This window comes from Momordica charantia (genome assembly GCF_013281855.1).
Source record: "Momordica charantia cultivar OHB3-1 chromosome 3 unlocalized genomic scaffold, Mcharantia_2.0 BLBB01000003.1, whole genome shotgun sequence".
Taxonomy (NCBI): Eukaryota; Viridiplantae; Streptophyta; class Magnoliopsida; order Cucurbitales; family Cucurbitaceae; genus Momordica; species Momordica charantia.
Window position 1 is genome coordinate 3,075,850 of NW_028275161.1, and position 25,413 is coordinate 3,101,262.

The window sequence follows — 25,413 nt, forward strand, 5'->3', positions numbered from 1 at the left end:
TTTCTTTCTTGCGCTGCAAACTCATGCTTGTATCATTCGTTTGAGGGGGCATATGGGTAGTATTGGAATTTCAGTATTTTCTGTTGTATTTCTATTCTTTATTTATGTAAGTAATATTGGTAGCTTACCATTCTCTTGTATAAATACAAGATTTTATTCTTTAATAAAGACGAGGTGCTTTTATTTAGTTGTCTGAAAATCTGCATTTAAATCATAAAAAAGGCCAAAAAAAAAAGAGCGAGATTAAAAAATTTGATCTAAATTTTAATGTGAGATAAATTAAAGAGCAAAATACATTTTTGCTCATTAAGATTTGACGTAGGTGTCTATTTGGTCCTCTGAAGGTTCAAAATGAACATTTTTAGTCCAAGTGTCTATTTGGTCTCTGAAATTTCAAATGAACATATTTGGTCCTTGAAATTTGAGAAATAGTTCTAAATAGTCCCTGTTTTTTTTACTGTTAATTAACTAATATTAAAATAACGTGGCAAATTGCAATTAAATTGTTTATTGTAGTTGGTCATGTGACAAATTATATTAATTAAATAATATATGTCCGGTATGAATGGCGGACGGCTGCTGCAAAGACGTGGTGGTCACCGAAAAAGGGTAGGAGACAGAGGGAGGAAGAGATGAGGAGAGGAGAGAGAAAGTAGCCTCACCTACGCATATATTATTTAATTAATATAATTTGCCACGTCAGCAACTACAATAAATAATTTAATTACAATTTGACACGCCATTTTAATATTAGTTAATTAACAGTAAAAAAAATCAGGGACCATTTAGAACTATTTCTTAAATTTCAGGGACCAAAAGTGTTCATTTTAAAACTTCAGGGACCAAGTTGACATCTAATTTAAACTTTAAGGACCAAATATGTTCATTTTGAAACTTCAGACACCAAGTAGACACCCATCTCAAACAACTAAAAGTGTTCATTTTTAAACAGGCACAAAATAGACACCTACGTCAAAATCGTAGCGAATCATTTGAAGAAAGTAAACAAATCCCTTAAACTCGATAATTTTAGTTATAAAATCTATTCAAATTTAAAAATTAATCCAATTAAACTCAAATGACTTACAATTTTAGGGTTTGGAATGAAAAAAAAAACATGCTCTCTCTGTGTGAGTTTTAATTTCAATTTTTTATAATAAAAACAATTAAATTAATTAATTAAAACAATGAATGTTACTTGTGAAATCTTCTTCTTCTTGTTTTTTTTTTTTGAAAAATGATCCCAATAAACAAAAATAAACATTTACATATTAGAGGCGTTGGATATTCATTGTTTTGGTTTTTGAAAAAGAGACTTGTTTCTACCTATTTAATTTTCTATTTTCTACCTTTTTTTTAAATATTTTTGCAATTTTAAATAAATTAAAAATATTAAAAGTAGATTTTTAATTTCCCAAATCTATCTTTTTCCTTAACGTTCAATCCTTTTCTAACTTATTTATCTTTCTCTCTAAGACTTTTATCTCTCGAAAATTTATTATTATTTCTATTTCTTTCAAAATTTTCATCTCTATATATTTTTATTATTTTTTCTGACGTAACATTCTCAATTTTCTTCCTCTAAAAACTTAATATTTTCTCATATTTTCTCGCTCTCTCAAATTCGTTTTTTGTAATTTTTTTCCCTTTCTCATTTTTCTTTTTCTAGAAAATGTATCACTAAATTCTTTCTAACTAAACCTCTTTCAATTTTCTTTTATTATAATTTTTATTCCACTATTTATTTATTTATTTTCTCTAATAAATATATTTTGAACTTTTTTTTCCTAAACTTTTTTACTCTTCCTCATTTTTATTTCTTCTCTAATTCACAACTTTACTTTATTTAAAATTTATATTTTCCGTTTTAAAAGTTTCTCTCACTGAATTTTTTCTACCTTTTATTTTTTAAGTTATTTTTCTATATCCCTCTAAAATTTGTGTACAAAGGTTTTTTTTTAATCTCTCTACATTTTTATTTCTATATCTTGCAGAGATGACAAAAATTCTCACAAGTCACTGCTCCAAAAATAAAAGATTTATTTCCCATCATGTTCTGACGTCTCACCAATGTCAATTTTTGAATAATTAATTTAAAAGTTTTACAAAATTATGAACAAAAAAAATTAAATATTTTTTAAAACTAATTATTTATTCTAGTAAATAATTCTTTTCAGTAAAATAGATATCAATTAGTATATAATTATTACTTTTTAATTTTTATCTCTAAAAATTTAAAATTAATTACTAAATCAATAATTTTTTCTATGAAGATCTCCACCCTAAAAAATGAGTATTCCTTAACTTGACCTTGATTTCCGAAATCAAAGAACGAGGTTGGGATGAGGACTCTAAATTTTTGCTCCGACGAAGATGAGAGAGAACATCCCTAACTCTCGTTCTGCAATGTTATCTTCTCTACTTTACATACATTTTTCTATCTCTAACATATATCTTCAACTTTCTAAATTAAAAAAATAATAATAACAAAAAATTGTTATCCATAACATGTTGAGTTTTCTATTTTTTAAAGAAACCACTCATAGTTATTGAACATATATATGAATTTTGTTTTCCAAAAATAGAAAACTAAAAATCAAAATAAAAAATTCGGTAATTGAAAACATAAATGGCTATTAAACGGACCCCTACCATTATTTTCATTTTCTGAATGGATCTTATTTTAATTGTGCAAATCGTGTGGTTCTCTTATTTTGTATGAAAAGTAAAGTTTGAAAGTGACAAATGATGCATCAATTATACATACAATGTAGTGATGTCAAAAAACAAAAACAAATTTTGATATTAAAAATTTCAAACTTGAAATAGAATTTAGAATCATTATAATAGATAAATTAATTTCTTAAAAAAATAGGTCAAAATATAGAAGTGATTAGGGTAAAATATGAAATTTGGATTTGGACGTTTCCATTTGGTCATTGAGTTTAAAAAATCATCATTTTTGTCCCTAATATTTAAAATTAGTTTAAGTTTGAGTCTTGATGTTTCAAAAGCAAAATGTTTGGTTTGTAAAGTTTGAATTTAGTTTTTAATTGGTTCTTAAGTTTGAATTTGATTTTAAAATTGGTCCCTAAGTTCGAGTCTTGAATTCTTCTTTGAAACTTAAGAATCAAATAGAAACTAACTCAACTTTGGGATCCATTAGAAACGAAACAGAAACTCCAAATAGAAACTAACTCAACTTTGGGATCCATTAGAAACGAAACAGAAACTCCAGGGATAAAACATGTCACTTTTAAATTTAAGAACCCCATAGAAACTAAATTTAAATTTCAATAATCAAAATGGATGATTTTTCAAACTCAAAGGTCAAATAGAAATCAAATCCAAACTTGGCACACCTATGACCGACCTAAGTGTTGGCCGAGGTGGCCTCTCGTGGCATGTGAGACTATTGATCATGCCCACCTATAACTGCTCTATTTCCACCTTATCTTCGCCCTATGACGCGCTAAAATAGCTCTATCAACCTATATAGCGTGGCTTTAACACATTTTTAGTACGATTTAATGCATCCTTCAAGAATAGACCTTCGAAGGATGATTTTTTGAGGAGAGATCTCATAGTTTAAGCTCTTTTTGATAAATTCACCCCAACATCAATGATCAAAAGTGATTATTTTTGCCAGCGGGTTAAGGTACATTTATCCAACCATGAGGATGAGAGTTCGAACTCCCGCCCAAACATGATGTACTAAAAAGTTTGACAACTCTTCAAACTCGGAGATCAAATAGAAATCATATCCAAACTTACGAATTAAAAGTATATTTTACCTCCGTGAATAATATATATTATCCAAATAAAAGAAAGTTACACTTTTTTTCTTATTTTTTAGCCACCTTAACTTTTCCTTTCATTAATTAACCATAAACACCATGGCAGCTTGAAGTCAAGAGGACTTTGTTCATTGAACAGGAAATTTTTTATCTTAGATTTAAGATTTTTGTGGATTTTATCTTAATAATTTTTAGTAGACTTTCTTAGAACAATATTTTTGGAATAATATAATAGTCAACCAATAATGTTGAAGGTGGAAAGCATATATTATTTTTATGTTGAAATAGTGGCAATTATTGCCTGTTACCATCAAAAGAAACAATTGTATTGTTCCTTTTTTTTTTATAAGAAAAAATTAAAAGAAAATTTTAGTAAGTGTTAACTTTTTGCAATTGTTGAGGAGGGGAATGAATTAGTTGATTCTTCTTTCTTTTCTTTTTCTTTTTTTTTTAATTGGATATTTAAAATACCTTTTCAAACATATTTGGAGATCTTTTTGAGATTCAATTTTATTTTTCACCTATCTCTTGTTTAGAAAAATAAACTTATTTATATACGCCAACTTGAATATAGTTTAATTAGAGTTTTCGAATCTCCACGTTAGATTTATAAAGAAACTTATTTATATACAACTTTTTAAGATTTATATCTCACTTCATATTCTCACTTTTAAAATAGGTTGATTTTTTTTCTTTTTAACGAGACAGCTTATTTTCTGAAAATAATTTTTTTTAACCTTTATATATCTTGTGATTTTACTATTTTGTCCATAAGTCATTTAAAGTGTATTGCAAGATTCGATACCAAAACATATCTTTTGAAAATTTTGGCTAATATTATTACAATAAATGTAGATGTCGATTTTCGAGTTGGTACCACGTAAGTGCCACATTTACGTCTTCGTCTCCTAGCTTAGAGTTCACCTGCACAAAAAAAAAAAAAAAAAAAAAATCTAACACTAGTGTGGTGCTCTATTGCATGCACTCTAATGCCTAAGTCAGAACTTAAGGTGGGAGCAATGCAAGTAATGAGCAAGTATAATCAAGATAGTAATATCAATGAGACCATGGCTTGAGACGTTTTGAATTCGAATTTACGTAATGGTTTGTGTAGGAATCTTGGTCTTACCTGAATTACGGTCTCGATGGAGTTTTTATACAGAGAGAGAGTGGGTATCAGAAGCAAGGAGAGAGGAGAGAGTCATGTAGGGTGGTCATGGGACCAATAACACTCTCATTCCGCTATGTAGAGTAGATGGGCACGATGGCGTCCTTGACAATTCTATTGAGCGTACCATATGGTTCGAACGTAGGGTATTAGCGCGTCTTTAGTCGCCAAAGTGCATCTAACCCTTTGATTCTGTGCGCTCAGTTTCTTTTGTCTTGCATCGTTGAGGTGTCGTTCACGTGGCTCCATTGGAGTTTAGACACGTGTTGCCTTAGATTTTTCTGATAACAATGAATACACAAAAAAAAAAAAGTGGTTAATATTATTATAATAAAAGGTGAGAGGTGACAAGGGTCTTAATTCATCAAACACAGTTAGTTTTCAAAGTTTTTGGGAAACTTTAATCAATCAAATATAATAAGACAAAAGGTTCAAAATTTTAAAATAGTTATTAAGGAGATAACTTGTAACTGTGGAAAGATGAAAAATTAATTAATTTTCCCCTCACACATATAATTAAGTAAAACAAAATTTGTCCAATTTGTTAATTGTCTTTTTCTTCTTTTCAATAGCCAATCAAAAGTGGGAAAGCCAAAATGAATGAATGAAGGGCAATATTGTCTTTATTATGTAAGTGAATTTAGGTTTATTTGGTTGTCAGTTTGTCAATTGTCATTTCCACACCATTGAGTCAAATTTGGTGGGTGGGGGAAACATACTTGAAACAAATTATACCAATTATTTTATTTTTTTAATCAAATTATTAAGATTAATTATTTTTAGGGTAAATTACTTTTTTGGTATTTGAAGTTTGGACAAAAAGTCTACTACGTCGTCATACAATGGAACCTCTGAGGTTTTGAAAATACTTAATTTTATACATTGACGTTACAAAATTAACAACTCAATGACGTAACAAATGATGGTTTATAATATTAAAAATAATTACAACTAAAAAATCATCTCTCAGCCCCTCCCAACTCCGACGCCACACGTTGACACCTTACTCCCACTATCGTTGCTCACCCCATCGAACCCTTTGTCGTGGCATTTTTCTCCATCTCTCTTCGTCTTTTTGTACCATATCTTGTACCAATAAAGAAGCATTCGTTGGTACCAAATAAGTTGGCAAATGGCAGACCGAAGTCGACTCCAACAGCGACAAAGTGCAAGTCGACGACGATCGTAGTAAACGGTGGGTGAGTTGGATGGCGGCACTAGCGGGAGGGGAGAAAAGGGGAAGGGTGGAGAGAATGTTTTCTTAATTTTATAAGCGGCCATGTTAGCTATTTTTAATATAAAGTATTTTCAATCATTTATATGTTAAATTAGCTAATATAACTTAATGTGAGGGACTAAAATTGAACCTCTTAAAAAGATATAGATCTCCTAAAAAGATATAGATCTCCTCGGATAATCATTTTATTTTTTATTTTCTGTTTGTTTGTTAAATTTGGCTCACAAACTCATATGTATTTTGAAGAAAGGTGAAAATACAAGAAAAAAAAATTGTGACTAAATAAATATAATTTTTAAAAACATAAAACGAAAAAGCAGTATTTAGAGATGAAATAGACTCATTGTCCAAATATCAGGACCAAAAAGGTAATTTACCCTTATTTTTAATTAAAAAAAATGAGGGTCAATTTTAATATGTTTCAATATTTTATTGTATAAATTCCAATAGGTTAAAAAAGATCATCACTCGTGATTGGATAGCTATAAAACTTTGACTAATATATTTTGCAATTTATTTGTTTTATTACTATTATTATTATATTTCTTTAATCATTCAGTACTCATGTTGATATTTTTTTTTTATTAAATATGATGTTTTTTATGAGTACAAAATATGATGTATTTGAACTCCAAATTCATCTTCTTTTTTTTTTTCTAAAATGAAACATGCTGGTAGAGATTCGAACTCACACCATCTTGATTGGAGGTATATGTCAATTATCGCTGAGCTATGTTGGTTTTGACTTCTAAAATGTCAATTAAGTTTCTAACAAAATTTTAAATAATTTATGAAATTAATAAACTAATATGAGTTTTTTATTATTTGTATTATTATAATCTTCCATAAGAAATTATATTATAAGTTTTACACTTAAATATCAACTTTGATTTCTTAGATTATGAATATTTGAATTATTTCATGAAAGGGAAAAATTATCGACATATATCTTATAAATTTTGTATAATTATTATTTTATAATATTACGTAATTTGTAATATTTTACCTTTTAACTGTATTAGTTTTAACAAAAATGAAATGAATTTATAATATAAAATAGTATATTTATCGAAGTTTTTATATTTTTAAATATAATTATGCATTTTAAAGTTTAAAATTTAAAATTTGAAAACAAGGAAAACATACTATTTTTTTTTAAGAATTTCTACTATTTAAATTACAAAATTTTAAAATAATTTTAAAAATAAATATGCTAAATAGATATTTACTTGATCTATTTGATGGAATGAATCTGAAAACTTAGATAACCATACTTGAATGTTAAAGCTTCAAAAAAGCATTCAAATCTTTCCAAACTTTCGGTGTTAATTTATGCTTCATGAACTAAGAAAAAGGTCTTGATCTTATTTTAATTATAATTTTTCCATGGGCCTCAAATAGGCTTCTATTTATTAATTTTGGGCCCAATTGTCAAATATTGAGATTTCCATGACAATTTGGTCGTGTCATTAATTAGCCACGAGAATAAGAAGGGGTATTCTTTATTTTAGTTTTTTGTCTTTTAATTTAATTTAAAGTTATTTTCTAGTTTTTATGGTGTAAATTTGTCCCGTTGATGTGGAATTTAGATCCAAACTATTACATTGAATGCTCTGACCAATACTTTGACGTACAAGAGACCTACACAATGATATGGTGCTAAGTCTAACACAATTCGATACCTAAGTCAGATAAAGAGTGTCGAGAGTAGCAAAAATTAGTATGATTGTATAGAAAGTACCCCACACTTAAGACCTATCCTCAGATTGGCCGAGTCAATCGCTTCGACTGGGTCGAGTTGGATTTAGTTTGATCTGGTCAAGTGAACCGACTAGATCGAGTTTGGTGGTCTAGCCTAGTTGTCTTGACCCGGGCAGTCTAATCCACTTTGCTTCCTTGCCTCGTTTCAAGTGGACCTAGTATAGTAATTTCACCCAAGTCGACTTACTATTTGAGAGTAAGCGTTATGTTGGTGTTCCATGGATGTCGGAAATTCGAAAATACTCAACCCCATAGGTCAAGTCGAAATTGGGGAATACTTGAACTCCGCAACTTTTTCTTTATTTTTTTCTCCAAGATCAACGTATCGGGGTACGGGTTAAACACTTCGGACTGTCTGACTCTAGGCGCTAACTGCACCTACTAGCATAGGTGAGCGGGTGCACCTGCCCAAGGCGCACTTCCACAGGTACACGAGTGCACATGTGCCCGCCTGCCTTTTTTTACATCTTCGGGTTGTATTTTTAATGCTTTGCCCGGAAGACATTTTTTACCTCCTTCAGTCTTCTACTCGTTTGCTCTTATTTTTCTCTCGTTCTCAATGTTGCTTATCGTCCTCCCTATCCTCAAACTCGAGCAGTCAGCTCGGCCAACTTAAAGTTTGGTTGGTTGACTCGATCTCCTCAGCCTTCTTGCTCAGTTAGTCGGCTCGTCTGCTTCGGCCTATAGGCTCGGGTGGTTGCCTCGACCTCTCCGGGCCTATGGCTCGTGTATTCTTCTATTGTGATTTAGTTGTTACTTACATATTTCTCTTTCTTTTTCTAGATACGTTGCAACAGCCTCACGTGTCCGCCATTTATTTGGAGCAGTTCTAGGCTATGGAAATAAACTCTTACATGGTCCTCGAGTATGTCTATGTGTGCATGCAGTGATCAATTTGACGACTGAAAAACTTGCTGCCCAGCATCAACGCCTTCATTCGAATACTCTTCCTCTAGTTCCACGACGTCTTACTTGCGAGCACACCTTTGTCAAGTCCTCAATGAGGTTTGCTCGGCTATATTTGTTTGAAGCAGGGTCAATTTTTCCTTCGCTTCAACTAAGTCCTCAACAAGGCTTGCTTAATCGCTCAGGCCTAAGGATTTCAATCTTACCTTGTCTAGGGTTTTTACTCTTGTCATTTTGGATTTTTCGTAACTTTCCGAGCTCCTCGTGAAGTTTATTCCCAAGCTCATCTTGAAGCCTTAACAATTCTTCAACCTGAAGTTGGCTCTAAATTTCTTCTTGTCGTTGGCTAGAAGCTCTTTGCACTTGGCACTCAAAAGGTCTTATAGGTCTAGGTGACCCTTTTCCCTATTTCTTACCATGTAGGTCATCAAAATGAGTGAAGTTGGATAGCTTATCTCATGTGCCAATTCGGGTGTTGTTGCACGTCCTTGTTCGAGATTGTTGTTGTTTGCTGTCTCTCACGCTCAAGTCGATCAAACACGTGTCTACGGGACCGAGCCTTGTCATTGCTACTCAGATTGAGTCTATCATTGTGATCTGGCATATTGATTCGAGATTCACTGGCGTCTTCAATTGTTGAGGCTTTGCCTTTTTGGTAGGATCTCGCACCAACGAAAGTCGATCTTGCTCAGTTCGAGGTTGGATTTGGCTGACCACTGGCTAGATTTGTCGATTCATAATTTTCACTAGTCGAGCGAGGCTCTAATTCACTACTTTCGTCTTCTCTTCCAGTGCGTCGAACTTGTCTTTCCCTTAACTTGCTTTAGAACTGGTCGATTTGACTCTATTGGAGGAGGTGCCTCAAGTCGTGATATGTTTTGATCCTAGGTTGCCACCCTCCTTAAAGGTTGCACAAAATCGAATCCCTCCTATTCTGCGATTTCGTTATGGTTATCTTTTCTCTTAATCGTGTAGAATTTTGGTGGGTCTACAAATTGAATCGAGCACTAGTTATGCTCTCTCAATAGATGATGTCAAATGTACATATATAGAATTTGGATTAGGGCTTAGACGTTGAATGCTCCAATGAAGACTTCTACACACACACGAGATCTGCATATTGCTAAGTACAACACACTCTAATGTCTAAGTTAGACAAAAGGTTCAGATGAGAGTGCAAGAAGTAGAGTTGTGTAGAATGTACCTTGTGCCCAAGGGTTCTCCTCGAGTTAGCTTGGGTGGATCGCTTTTACCAAGTCGGGTCAGGTGGTCCAACTTAGTTGGCTTGACGCAAGCGATCCTATCCACATCACTTCTTTAGCCTCACTTTAGGTGAACCTAGTACAGTAATTTCACGCATAACCAGATTTTGAAATTATTATGTTATAAGTTATAATTGGCTAAAGTTTCTCCTACAAATGCTTCCTTTTGAATTTATAATTGGATAGTATGACTTGGCATTGTCCAAACAGATTGATATATATAATCATAAATGGCAACTAAGTTCTTTGAGCCATGTTACACGAGGAAAAGACATGGGCAAGGCATAGAGGACCCAAGAAGAAAGAAGATTCAATGGACCCACTGGTAAGCGTTGATTAAAGGCTAAAAAGAATAGGTTTGCATGCTTAGTTTAGGGTTATTTAGGATGAAAAGTGCAAAAATGTGCCTATTTTGTGATTAAAGACTTTGGCATTTAGTTATAGGTAAATGAAGACTAATTGGTGTAAATATGTTTATTTTGTTAAGGAAAATCGAAGATTGATTATCAGAATGTGTCAGGCGCATCGCACTCCCAGATTTTCCAGTTTACTAGAGGAATGCACCAGCCACATTACTTTGAAAGATCCAGCTTCATGCTTCAGCCAAATTCAATGTTCAGATTATCAAATCGAGAATAACCACTTTTGACCAAGTAATTGGTCCAAGATTTGGTCTCACTCCCTCAAATCTCTACAATCATAATTGGTTCCAACTTCCCATGAATTCCTCAACTTGTTACTCCCCCAAGCCCTATAAATTGAAGGCCCCCAAGGATCATCTCAACACACTTCATTTTCCATGCTTTTGTTCTTCCTTTCTACTTTGTTATCAAACTTTATTTTTCGAGTTTTTGTTCTAGCATTTTAATTTTGTTCTTCAATTAATTTTTCTGCGATTATTCTTTGTTTATTTTATTCCAATTCTATTGGTTCTAATTTTATACTTTCTTTCCAACTTCAATGAAAATACATTATTTTATTATCTTCAGTTGTTATTTCATTTATTTTACTTCAATGAGTAGCTAAATTATTTCTTTAACTCTCCTACGAATGGTTTAATTCGTCTTATTTTAAATTACATCTATCAGTGAGTACGGCGTATTACGCTCCTTTTGCTTATCTTGATTGATATAATTATTCCAGTTGATTTTCTTGTTGGTCACTTGTTAAATCACACTAGTTTGAATTTAATTTTGAAAAGGTTAGAGTCAATCAGATTTCATCAAGGTAAAACGGGAAGTTACTTAGAAATAATAACTAAAAGGTTTGAAGTTTCATCGTTCGAGTTTCTGATTTGTAGGTCCATTAGGTCCCCTTACTAGCTCATAACGGGTAAAACGATGATCAAGTTTTTGGAAAAATTTGAAATGTTCAAATTGCTCAAGGGATTATATGTATAGTGATACATTATAATATATAGTTAATTTTAATTAAAACTATATATTATGAGAGAAATGCTATAGAATATGATTATATTTTTGTAATAAATAATTAACCGTTAATTATTATTAATTGTTTATATATATGAGAGAAATAATATAGCATTCGATTTATATATATATATATTAATTGTTAATTAGATTAATAATTAATAATTATTTATTAATTAATATGATTAAATAAATATTAATTATTAGATATATTAATTATTATTAATTATTATTAATATTAATATATATAATTAATATATAACTCAACTGCAAAAATGCAAGGGAGTGGGGAGTTAAGTGACCCACGTCACAGTTTTTTTTGTTTTGGTTTTTCAGAAAGGTTCTGGAAGAACATAACAAACACTCTCAAGATTTTCTTTCAATCACACTCTCTCAATTCTCCCTTCCAAATCGACGCTCCAACAAGCACAATTTCGATGCCCAGAGGATAGCTCGGAAGATCTACTGGTGGTGTTTGGGAAATCGTTGAAGAATAGTTCTTCAAACATAAGTTTTCCCCTGTATTTCCTTTTTGCACATTTGGTTTTGTTTTTCAAAATTGATGAACGATGATTATCGCTCCCGCCGCAGGATTCACATCCCATCAACATTTTGTAGATGTAATTCATTTTTTTAAAACTAAACAGTAGTAGGGGGTTAGCTTTTTAAATTCTAATTTTTTCATGTGTTTTTAAATTGTGTTTCTACAATTTCACAAATTTTTATTCCAAACCTGATTGCTCATTCAAGCAATTTGCAATTTTATTTTAAAAGAAAACTAGTCCCTATGGAGACTAACTTAGAGTATTTCCATATTATTACTTGTGACAATGTACACTTGCACTTACCCTCGAACTATTAAACAGAGGCGCAACACCCACGAGCACAACTTGAAAATTCTCAAAAGTCAAGATCATTCTCCAAGTTCCAAAAGGAACAAGGATATTCAAGAATAGCCAAAAAAGAGGTCACACCAAGAGAACAACATTAATGCACATGAAGCAATGCTCAGCTGCACACCCACTGCCCATCGGCGCGCACATCGCCTAGCCGCTAACCTCACAACATAGCCACAACGTGAATAGCCACCATGCACTAACCTTGCAAGCGCACGCCTTACATGCCCACCAGCTCCCACGTGCACGCCTTAGCCTCCATCTATGCAAACCCTATTTATGCCTCCACCCATGCGAGTACTTGCCGCTCAGTGTCACGGTCGTACATTTTTCAACCGCGCGGCGCCATGATCTAAGCTCGACCATGGCCAGCCTTACGAGGAACTCTAGCCCCAATCTACTTTTCGCGCCCTTTGTGGCTTCGTCGGACCTTAGACGAGGTTCTTTCTTCCTCGACTCGGCTTCATTTCACTTTTCCAACCATCTTGGCTCTCGGCCACTCGGCCGTCCCGCTCCTACGACGAGCCAGGACCTTACCGGGATGAGTTCTGACATATAACGAGGTTAGAACAAGCTTAAAACGCCAACCGGGTACAACCGGGAGATTCCTGCCACTTAACTATGTCAAAACTAGCTTATCGGACCCATCGGACGCCTCTAGGACCATTCCTGCCGAGAAACTAGTCAATAACGGGCTAAATGGCCTTATCGGGTACTGCCGGGATGATTCCTGCCGAGATCCGGACAAGGAATGACTAAACTTGGCAACCGGGATGAGTCTTGCCGCTTACCGGGCCAAGACTAGCTTTTTCTCACTTACCTGGTGCCCACCGGTACTGTAAGATGCCACCCCGAGCATCGGGATGTCGTCGGGCTTCGCTGAACTCTTGGGCACGCATATCGAGAACCGGCCCATGGACTTATATTTATGATCGGGGCCTTTCGGACATCCATCCATCCGGACATAATCGTGGCACGTCGACTCCCGCAGCCGTGCCTTGTCGTTCGAGCATACCGTACCGCATAACGGCCCCTATGTGCAACCTCCAGCCCATGGGACGAGGCGCAATGCCGGCACACCCGTGCCGTCCGACACTGTCCTTGAGATTCCCATTCTCGAAGGAAGACGCCCAAGACCTTGGTCTTGCAACGCTCGCCCACGCCATGACACACGCATGTGCCATGGGGTAGCTAACTTAGGCCACAGGGCCCAGGGGTGGTGGAGAGCTGACACCATGCCTCCCCTAAGGTACATTCTAAGGCATTCTTGGTCTGGCAGGCGTGTACGTGCAAAGTGGCGTGGAGTCACTCGCCAACGTAGAGCGCACGTCTGAACTCCGATTGACACGAAACTTGGCGTGCTTACATATCTCACTAATATGCATCTAACTCTAAAGCCGCTCGTCCAAACTCTCGACGGAACCCCGACTTCTAGGGTCGTGGCCCGGGGCCCCAATTGGCCCTCGTTGAGCTTGTCACCGACACCACCGACATCGCCTTCGCCTTGCATTCTGCATATGCCTTTTCTAGGCATTCTTGAGCACATCCATGGGGTGTGATAGGTAATGCATCATCCTCCTTGGTCGCATCACGACACTTCTCTCTCGGCCCTCAACATGGCCCGACGGGCGACATATGCATGTCGCCACCACTTGTCTACTATGTGGGCGTCACAACCTACTCTCTACTAGTATGGTTGTGACACTCAGCACACCCATGCGCTTATACCTAACCTGCCCCTAGCGTCAGGCCACACCAACACTTGCACCTATCCAGCATTAGCGTCATGCCCATGCGCCTACGCCTGCACGTCCATGTCTGCCTCACTTGCCCGCGCCCCTGCCCTACTTCAGTCGGCTGCCAATACCTATGCTTGCTGCTAAAAGAGCTCTAGCGCCACCCGTTTTGAGCAAATATTTTTCTTAGTTTAATTTTATGCTATGGTATTATCTTATGATTTCATTATTTCTTTTTAGTAGTTTAGAGAAGTCTTTTTAGTAGTTTAGTCTTAGAATTATTTTTCTTCCCTTTAGTTTTAAGACTTTGACTCCTTTAATGGTTGATGGTCTTATTCTATAATCGACCTCATTTGTAGTCTTGCAAGACAAGTTTTCAAATCCTCTTTACCGATAGTACAAACCCTTTGGTGTATTTCTTGTCCATAGCTTAGGATGCATTTTGTTGAGAAGCATTCAAGTTTGATTGGTCATCAAACTTGTGAAGTGTTTCAGCCTCGAGTATAATGAATTTTCTATCTACTCTTGATATTCAATCGTTTTAAAAAATAATTCATCTAATTTTTCTTTTTTAAATTCAACCAATTATACCATTGTGTTCTAATGACCAGAGACTTTGTTGTCCATACACTAGAGTTATCGTGTGTCACATATGCATCCTAAAAAATTTTTATTATATCAATGGTCGAGAGGAAGAAAAAATCTCAAAATTTGTTAAAAATAAAAAAGATACTTTGTCATTTTCAAGGTAATCACAATTTAGATTTGGACATGTTCTTCTTCTTGTCCTTATTTTGAATGGTTTTTTAATTACTTGTACAAAACCATAAAACATAATATCCTATTGGAATTATTCTTTTCATTTCCATTATTGAAGCTAACTTTAATTGTTGAGATATATATAACACTTTCACTTTTGAAATAAATATTTCTTTCTTGAACTCGAAGAAAATGTTAATTTTATATAATGACATGAAAGAAGAAATCAAAGTTATATATATTTTTAGAAATTTCATTAACTACATCCATAAACTTTAAATTATAATAATTTTACTATTACACTTACCTAAGTCAACAAATTGGGTCTTGCTCATAGTGAAAGTGTAGATGGAAGGATTGCAAAAATTCCAAAATTAATTTCATTCCTTAATTATTTTATTTCTTTAATTTTCTATTTTTATAAATTATGCTGGGTTTTTTTACATGTATTCTCATTGTTTTACTTCTTGAAAACATTAAAAAAAAAAAAAAAAGAGTAGACGGCTGAACAAGAAAATACATGAGTCAAATTAGTATTTACGAGATAAATATTCAAAAATAAAATATTTATTAAATGAGATTTAAAGTTTTAATTTTATTTTGATCTCTAAGGGTTCGATTGTTGATGTTTATGTTTCTTCACTTCTAATAAAGAGTAGTTCTGTCAAAAAAATATATATGTATAAAAAAATAAAGAAAAATAGAATTGTATAGCTCAACACCATAAATTCAAGGATGATCAAATAACATTTATATTTATGTATTGTAACAAACAAATAAACATATTTTAATTGTTTTTAAAATTTCTATACAATTTTGAGAATGCTCAAAAAAAGAAAAAGAAATAAAAAACATATTTAGTTGCAAAATGCTTAATTTTCTTGATAAAATTTGGAAACAAAACAATAAACAATAACGTTACCAAATAGACCTTAAATTTTGTCCATTTACCATAGGTTTGTCCCATTTTAGTCCTTAAACTTTTCAAAATATCCTTTTTAGTCCATCAATTTTCAAGTTTGTTTCTAGTCCCTAAACTTCCAAGAATCTCTATTTTAATACGAGGACCTTTAAAAAGCAATAATTTTGATCCTAACATTATTTTTCATTTTACAAATTCTTTTCAAAACCTCTCTTTAAAATTGAGGACCTTTAAAAAACCAATAATTTTAATTCTAACAATTACGCCTATTGTGATTCCTAATACAGTAGTCAAAATAGGAACAATTTAAAGTGATAAAATAACATAAAAGAATATAAATGGTTATTCTTATAAAGTTCAAAAATTAAGCCGAGCGTAGCAATAATTGACATATACCACCAATCAAGAAGATGTGAGTTCGAATCTCCTCCCGAACATTTTATACTAAAAAAAGAAATTCAAAAACTAAAATATATACTAAAAAGAACTAAAATATAAATTTCCATATTTTAGGAACCATTTATTTTTTATGATTTTATTTTTTTTAATGTCGTAATGTTTAGAGATTAAAATAAACATTTTCAAAATTCAAATTAAAACACTAAAATACTCTTTATTTTCCAAATTCAAATTAAAACACTAAAATACATTTGAGTAGTTGGTTATACTTTTAAAGTTCAAAAACAAAAAATAAATAGCATTAATGAATCTTTTTGGGCCAAAAATCATTTCTAATTTCATAACTTCACGTGATCCATACCTACTACTACCAATCCGAGTAGCTCAAAGGATAAGACACCAACTCCTACAAATACCTACCAATTCGAGTAGCTCAAACGCTCAAACGATAAAACACCTGCTCCTCAAAGTTGAAGGTTCGATCCCCGCCCGAACGACAATCAAAAGAAAACATCAAAAGCAAACATTAGGCTCAAGGAATGTCATAAAAAAGAGATTAGAAAAAGGAATTGGGTTAGCAAGCTCTTATTCCAACAATGATGATTTATACAAGTTGAAGTTGCCAAGAAAGAGCCTCTCCCTGCAGGAAGGAAAAGAACCATCTTTGGACAAGACAAGACCCAACACCAAATGTTACATCAAAATATAATATAACTCCATTGCTTCTTCACAATCACCCCTTTCCCCTTTTTATCCTTACTTTTTACAACACCTTTCTTTCTTTCTTTGGACCCAACCCCACCCCCCAAAATTAAAAAAGAAAAAAAAAAAAAAAAAGAATAGTCACAAAACAGACCTTTCAGAAGAGCCACTATATATATATATATATATATGAGATATGATATATATGTGATATAATTAACCAACCAACCCATTACCCCTAATCTTGCTGCTTTTTTGTTCAAAGGAGAAGGCATGTCTCTGGCTGCCGCTTCAGCTGGTACTTAGCTTGCTGCTTCGACCAGTAAGCGTGCGCGGTCAGCACTCGGTCCAGAAGCTCCTGCGGGACGGGCTCTCCCCTTCTTTGCTGTGGGGATATCCTCGCCGTGTGCACCAGAGTCTTCCATTTGTCCTGAACCCACAGCCAAATCCCTCCATTTTTTAACCATACATTCTCTTCTTTTGCTTTTGATACATATCAAGACATGGAAGAAAATTAAACATGGAAGAACCAACATGTCGAGGTTTCAACATGCACAGCCAGGGTGACCGGGACAACTATGTTATTTCGCTGATCTTACAGATTAAGCACTATATGTAGATCAGCACTATATGTATATGTTCTTGTGAATTAAGACCTGAGTTGTGCACTTATGTAGAAATTAAGAAGAGGTTCCGTACCTTCAGATCCACATATGTTCTATGCTTTGCGTTGTCAAATGCACGGAGTTTGACATCTCGCCACCTACAGGATAATACATATCAGCCATATCGACAAGAGGAGTCATTTTTATGGCAAAAGCCTTGTGAAAATTGTGTCCCCTGTTCGTTCATAACAATGATGCTCATACAGCAGATATTAGAAACTTCCATGAAAACGTTTTCAATCAGAAATCTGCAAATTTGATGCATCACTTCTACTCCAGAGATGCACTTGCAAATCTAACAGTTATGATTGTTCCTTGTTTGTTAGTTTTAAAACATACCTTCCTGTACCAAGTTTCTCAACGGCTTGAACCAATGCCTCTACCTCAGCAACAGAAAAGGGTCTACGAATTCGCCTCTGCGCAACCTCAGACCGCTTAGATTTCCGATGCATGGGAACCATGGCAAGTGCCTCCACTGTCATTGCTGGTACAGCAACCAGCGCTTTAGAGTCTGTTGTGCTCTTGTGATTTGATGTATCGGTAGGAGAGGGTGCTGAATCGTGATCACTCTCAATGAAGTTGCCTAAAATGCCTCCATGAGGCTCAGGCAACACATTACTACTGCCTGGATGATCTGCCGAAGCATCCGGTGAATACCTGAAAAATATCCACAGCATTCAATCACTTTCAGCAAAATAGTAACAATGATGATGATTCTGACAAATCCATGAAAATAATAAACAAATAAATAAGAAAGAAACGGTGGGAAAACAATAAATAAAGAAACAACCTAATGAATCACATTAATATGCTTCAACTTGCAGATTTATCAGCTTTATAAGATGATAACTAAAAATGCATTCAACGACTCCATATTCCATTTACCTGGTTAGAGGTTCGGGTGAATCACAAGGAACCATGCAAGGAGAATCTTCTTGGCACAAGGCAAGAGGAGTTCGTGAAGGATTAGGCTCAAGGGCAAACCCCAATGAATCTAGCTGGTTATCATGAGAAATTCCAGTCTGAAATAAAGTTTTATCGTCATCTCTAACCTTCTTCCCCTGAAGAAGAACGCCAACACGTAATCCACCACCAAGTATGGCAGTCACTGCTTCCATAACTGTCCTCTACAGAACAATTAAGCAAGATTAGAATATAAAAGGAAATCATGATGTCCAAAATTCACAGGTGCATCTCTATCCCTCCAACTACAAATTTTTTAATGAGAAAAAATTGGACATAGAAATCTTTGTAACATTTCCACTTTCAGAATTCGCAAGTTGACTATGTCGACTACAACTACAACTCATCATACTGTGTTGACAAATGCAAAGCCTTGAAGTAATTTCAGCAAAAGAATCTGACGTTTGCATACCTTCAATGAACCAACAGTTGCAGTCTCTGCAATTTCAATAAAGAGCTCTGGCACCCTAAAAGATTTTATCCTAATTTTCACTGTGAAAAAAAGATAAAAACCTTCATGTATAATCCACGTGCGAGTGGCAGAAATAACAAGCCAAGACAATTCAGTGGAATAAATCCATCAGAAGTTCTCATACCATGAGAATCTTTGGATTGGAGGGATTTGTGATGACCCTGACCAGATGCAGAACATGATCTCCCTGCATGGGGACAATATTCAAGAAAAAACTTAAGAGAGCAATAAATCTCAGGTGCAGAGAGATATCAGTTGCTATTCTAAAACCAGTTAAGGTCTCCTATTTAAAGAACGAACCTGAGGTATCTGTCTTGACAACCTTCCCGGTTGAATCAGAAAGGCCCTCTGAATTGATTCCACCATCAGAATTTGACACTGAGTTACTACATTCAAAGAATTTCCTCTTTTTAAAAGGAATATTCATTTGAGATTTCTGGCGTCTGCAACTGTCGTGAGAGCTCTTACTGCGAAACATAGATTTCCAAATGCCATCTAGAACCAAGAAAACAACCTATTTAAAACTGAACTGAACCGAATCACGTGCTTTAACATAAAACCCAATGTAACAAATAGTGCCATAAAGTAGGTTGCTTACCAGTCTTAGAAAGTGATTCATCCCTGTATCTTGGAACTACTTTCCAAGACTTGGAAGCTGATACTTTCCTTATTCTTCGGTCTCTACTACTAGGTACTGTCCTAAAGGACTTTATTGTCGAAACTGGGTGAGTGCACCCAGAAGAGTTTTCGTCATCATCTCTATCAACTACTTTTACATTATTCTGAGTTGCAAAAGAAGAGTTTTTAACAATCTGTTTGTTGTGAGTTATCTTGCCACAACCAAGGGAAGTTCCCGACATATGAGCTTTCTGGTCCCAGATAACAGGATCCTCTCGCTTGCATGAGTCGTCCTCATCCTGAGTTTCAGTAAGCATCTCCTCAGTTTTATGCAACTCGTATTTTACTGTAACTTTATTTTTACCCTCCAGTTCGCAATTATCAGACTCTTTGCTACCAGGGGAGCCTACATGTACTTCGCTAGCTAAAATTCCCATTTCATTCTTGCTCTTGTCGAAATTCATTACTACAGAAGCTAATTGTGATGAATGTTCATCATGCTGTGGAAGACAATCCTTTGAATCACATTTTTTATCATGACTTGATAAAACAAGATCTGAGACAAAGCTTCGGTCACAGCTGCCTCGATCAGAAGGCTCTATTTTGAGCGAACTGTCTGCATCCAATTCTTTGTTCATAACTACATATCTATCTCTTTCGGTTGCTGTATCAGTAGGGGCAGTCGGACCATCAGTCCCATGCAACAACTTGTCAGCAACAGTGGCCAACAAATCAAATGCACGCATTTGACTACCTTCAGTGCCCCTTCTACATATACTTCTCTTCTGAAATAATTAGAAAATCATTCAAATTCATCATAATCAAAATAAGCAGAAGACAGAGATCTCTAAGTAATTTGGAATGAAGGCCAAGAATGATAGAGGACATGTACCCTGGCCGATCTGGTAGCTCGAGGCATTGTTGGCACTTGGTAGCCATGGAACCCATAATCTAACCTCTTCTGAAGCACCATATTTTAGAAGTCATAGCACAAATATTAACCGTACACAGAGATCTAGAACATATGAACACGCTTTAACGTCGTGACTATTCCCCACAAGGTCACAGCACTGATTAGTTCCTGAAAAGGAAAAGCGATCAATCACATTATTATCCTATGTATTGGGTTAGAACATCAAACCAGATGCACAAACATAAGGGGAAAAAAAAAGACCAGGAAGAGCTATAGGATCCAACAGTGAACTGCAAACTAGATGTGTTTTCACAAGGTAATAGAATTTGAGAAATTAAACTGAAAAGAGGAATCGTGTTTCAACGGTTCAACAACTTATGAAACAAAAGTTCTGAAACATTTTTCAGGTCTCAATATCACAGATTCACAGTTCCAACGCTGCTGTTTCCAATCCAACCAAACCCAACCTAAAGGAATAGTGGCCAACAAAAAACACATACACGGGCAGGCACACTCAAGTACATGCAAGGAGCAATGATCCACGCCTTAGAAATTCAACAGAATCAGATGATCCAACTAAAACCCAAATTTTAGAAAACCTCAGTGATGATAAGATAAAGCAGTGTGAACCGCAAGAAGTTCCAGAATTTTTTTTAGATTTTCGGAAAGGTTAAAACCCCATGCAATATTACTCATGTATCAGATACAAGGTGGCATGCAGTCATAATAAATAAATAAATAAACCCAACCTAGAAAGATTTTAAGATAGAAATATTGAGAAAGATATCTTGTTAACCGAAAAAACTGAAGTTCAATAAATTAATAACAAACCGCAACAAAACCCTCGAGTAGATGATCGAAGGCGATGAAACATAAATCCATGAGACAGAGATGGTTCCCACATCTATGTAGGAATCTGCAAACAGCTGAAACTTCCCATCAATGCCGATCCAAAACCCAAACTAGTGATCGATTTTTAAGAAATTGAAACAGAAAACGGGGAAGATTCTCGATCATCCACGAATTTCAAAAGAGAATTGGTGTAGAATCTGAGATCGAATCTATCAAAGCACAAATTTAATAGGCAGAAACACGCAGAAGGGAAAGCCAGAACAAGTAAAGCAATATCCAAAATTAAAAAATCAAAATAAAAATAAAAAAAAATAAAAAAGCAAAAACCCATTCGACTGATCAGATACTACAAGGAACGGAAATCAAAATAATTGCAAACAAACGACAATTCTGTAGCAAATTTGGACGTTAAATCTTCCAATCCAAGTCCCAATCCCAAGGTTTTTGTCCAAAAAACCAAATGCACTGTTCAGAAAAACCTCAATTCCGAATCTAAAATGGATACAAATTGGCGTGAGGGCTCACCTGAACAAAACGATTTGCTTCCAAATTAGAAATCCTTTTCACCGGAAAACGAACTTCCGGCGAAACACCCCCACTTGCAAGCAAAAAAAAAACAGAGAGAGAGAGAGAGAGAGAGAGAGAGAGAGAGAGAGATCTGTAAATTACGCAAAGAAATGGAAGAAATAAACAAAGATTGGGGTTCGTTTCACCACATTCTCTCGTTTTCTATCCCATAATCACAAAAATTCCAAATTCCAAACGCCAAAAACCAAAATCAAAGTTTACAAATTTTAATTTTTCTCTCTGTAAAAATCAAAAACTCCGATCGCCAAAACCCTCTGAAAACCACCAAAACACATCTGCTTAAACCCCAGCTATCTTATACCATTGACCCCGTTCACCGGACCTATCGGTAAGTGCCCCTCAGTTGACCGGCTATAACCGGTCACTAAAACCACCTAAAGACCGGTTCTTGTCTACCAGATGAAGACCCACCATATTACAAAGCGCCTTCAGATTTCGACACGTGGCTTCCAGTTAAATCTTGTGGCTGCCTATGGTCCACACGATCGAGAAAAACGTTGAGTCACAAAAAGGATCACTTTTTATTCTTTCTTTTACAAATTTTCCAATTTTCCCTTTTCTTTCAGTTTTTTTTTTCATTATTAAAAAAAAAGTTGGGGGACGTCAATTTTGAATGAGGTTTCCACTAAATAAGGGCATTTTAGGTAATTAGTTGATTTTCCAAAATTTTATGGCTGATGTAAATATTTTTTAGTATTTGTAATCTTGAATTTTTATTTTATTATGAAAAGTAAATAATAATTAATTGAATAGCCACTTTCTTCGATTGGGCCAATTTAATTGTTCTTTTATTTTTTACATTTCCTTATCGATTTGGTGATAGCAATACAAAACCCCTTTTGTTTGGGGTCAATCTTTAAAAATAATTAAGAAATTTACTAAATATTTTCAATAGTTAAACACAAAAATTATATTTAAGAAATGAATTTATCCCTTGAAAGAAAGAGTGAATTTGCATTTAATTTATATTTATTCAAATGTCAATTTACAAATATCTAATCAATTTCTAATTCATAATTTAAAAATATGATATTAAATTATTTAGATTGAAAGATTATATTATATGTACAGAAGTGAAATGTTCTTGGCATGTAGTATTAATTTTTTTGTAATGAAGTTATTTAATCTAATAAGTAGATAAGAAATCTAAAAGAAATTATATTTGGTAAGAAATTTATGACATAGCCTTAAATGCTATGATCTCATTTATTTTATTTATTTTAATTCAGTTTGATTTTATTATTGAAGAGGTCAACAGCAGGGGTCTAAATTTAATATTTTAATAAAAACGATCGCATAACAAATCAAAATAATAAAAATTTGAAGGACTAACAAATCAAATAAAAAAATATTTTTTTATATTATTTTTTTAAAGTTTTTGTTTTTATTTATTTTTCTTTCCCAGATAATAGAAACAGACAAGAGTTATAGATCACGTGGCTAGCTATGCCTATGCATCTGGGTTGGAACACATGTTTGGCGAGGAGACTAAGATCGGACGGTGTAGATCGTCCGATATCGAGAGAATCGAACGGCTAAGAGAGAGGGTCGGACGGGGCTAATTTGGTAATTTAACGCATTGAGGCAGTTATCCCGAGAAGCATGTTCCGAATTTACTTATTTTTCTTGTGGGCGCGTGGAGTGCACTTGCGGTGAGTCGCGTGGTGAACGCCCGTTTAATCCTACGTGGAAAAAGCACGGTGTTCTATTTGACGCTTTTGTTTGGTATTATCCTGTAAAAATCCAAATTATAAAAAGAAAATATGGCCGGGAGGTGACGGCGTGAGAGGAATATTGGAGGGAGACGCGCTGTGGAGCGTTAACGGCGGATAACGCCGTGGGCCCCACGAATAGAATGACAGTTAGAAGTTTTTTTTTCTAAATTAAAAAATAAAAAGAAAAAAGAACAGCCGGAAGTGACAACGGCGTCGTTTGGAAGACATGTGCGTCGACGACAAAATCGGGGAGCCCTGGAAAGAAGAAACCCGGGGCTAAGCTTTTGGCTGTGATTTTGGGGGCGAAATAAAAATGAAAATCACCGATCAAACGAAGCAAAACATGGGGGTTATTATTTCGACACGTGGCGCTGATCAGACGACTTTCTTTCACCTGTCACCGTTTCTTTAGCACTAGTTTTGAAACGACCGGTTCGAATCTTACGTGGACTCGTAACGTCGTTTCCCAGATCTTTAAAATCTCTGCCGTTCATTGTCTGGATCGCTGATTCCTCATCGACGGCGCTCGAGCTGCCATGTGTGTACCGTCGGATAAATGCGCTGTAGCATATTCCATGACAAAGAAATTAAAGCCTCATTCCATAACTAAAATGAAAACAAATTTTTTGGATTTTGAATTTGAAACTTTAAAATGGCGTTTTTTTTTATTAATATAGTTATAAATAAAATTTATTTTAAAAATATTATAATTTAATTAAAAATATTTAAAATATGATATGTTTTGAAACTTTTTTTTAAAATTAGTTAGTTTTAAAAAAGTGAAGGATGATCGTGACGACCATCCCACATGTAGACGACCATGCAACGTGGCACCACGCTGGGCGCCACGTAAAATTCTTTTAAATTTTGAAAGAGACGACCACCTCTTTTTTTTTTAACCGTGGTCGTCTCCCACATTAATTTTTTTTATTATATAGCTTTCCAATAAACATAAGATTATTTTAATATTATAAATTAAAAATTGAAGTCTGTCGCTTTCCAATTTTAACATAAGGTTATCCAATATTTTGGTTTTTAATATTAATATATAATGTGGTTTTTAATATTTAATATAATAAATCTCTCCATTCAATCGCTTACCGATTAAATAGCTTTCCAATTTTTAATATTATAAATTGAAGTCTATCGCTTATCGTGGTCGTTTACAAATCTTATGTTTATTTTTTCTTATATAATCATGAAGTTATCCATGTTAGTTCAAAATTGGAAATTAATATTATAAATTAGAGAACAATGTTTGAAATCTGTCAATTTACAGTCTATCGATTTAATCCGTTCCACAATGGGGACGTCGCTGGTTACGATGTGGCTGACGACGAACTAGTGTTGCCGCTGGTGTCTCCTGACTCTGTGTAGGGTCTCGATCCTCCGTAGGGTTGAAGAATTGTCCATACTCTCCACGTCCACGTCCATGGCCCCCTTCATAGCCATATTGCGGCGGCAAAGATGTGTGTGATACTGACTAGAACCAGGAGTCGGTATCATGACCATAGGCGTGGACGAACCAGCATCATCGTGTGTCTATGTAAATGCTGAAATGTCTTCAACCCTATGATAGATAACTTCAGGTACGGGATCGTCAAGTCCTACTGGAGCATCTTGATCTACTTGACGTCGTCCTCTACGCCTAG

The 25,413-nt window shown here is 34.6% G+C and overlaps 1 protein-coding gene across 2 annotated transcripts; it reads right to left on the bottom strand.

Annotated features, from left to right (window-relative positions):
- Window positions 1-16,829: 16,829 nt before the first annotated feature.
- Window positions 16,830-22,316, bottom strand: LOC111022256 (telomere repeat-binding protein 5). Of its 2 annotated transcripts, XM_022299426.2 has the most exons (11): window positions 21,984-22,316; window positions 21,438-21,522; window positions 20,586-20,774; window positions 19,674-20,478; window positions 19,376-19,570; window positions 19,200-19,262; window positions 19,016-19,095; window positions 18,526-18,767; window positions 17,980-18,297; window positions 17,675-17,738; window positions 16,830-17,405 (listed from the first exon to the last, which is right to left on the bottom strand). In XM_022299426.2, the coding sequence occupies exons 3-11, from the start codon at window positions 20,664-20,666 to the stop codon at window positions 17,235-17,237; spliced, it is 2,019 nt and encodes a 672-aa protein (XP_022155118.1). In that variant the 5' UTR covers window positions 20,667-20,774; window positions 21,438-21,522; window positions 21,984-22,316; the 3' UTR covers window positions 16,830-17,234. The 2 variants fall into 2 exon arrangements, with proteins under 2 accessions (XP_022155118.1, XP_022155117.1); XM_022299425.2 differs by lacking the exon at window positions 21,438-21,522.
- Between the last annotated feature and the right edge of the window lie 3,097 nt (window positions 22,317-25,413).

Bases quoted from the DNA above. Each gene is read 5' to 3' on its own strand.
- LOC111022256 (XM_022299425.2), bottom strand. From the start codon at position 20,666: ATGGTGCTTCAGAAGAGGTTAGATTATGGGTTCCATGGCTACCAAGTG. The intron at 19,571-19,673 runs GTAAGCAACCTA...TCTTGGTTCTAG, and splicing joins TGAATCACTTTCTAAGACTG to ATGGCATTTGGAAATCTATG. The intron at 19,096-19,199 runs GTATGAGAACTT...TTTTTTTCACAG, and splicing joins CCAATCCAAAGATTCTCATG to TGAAAATTAGGATAAAATCT.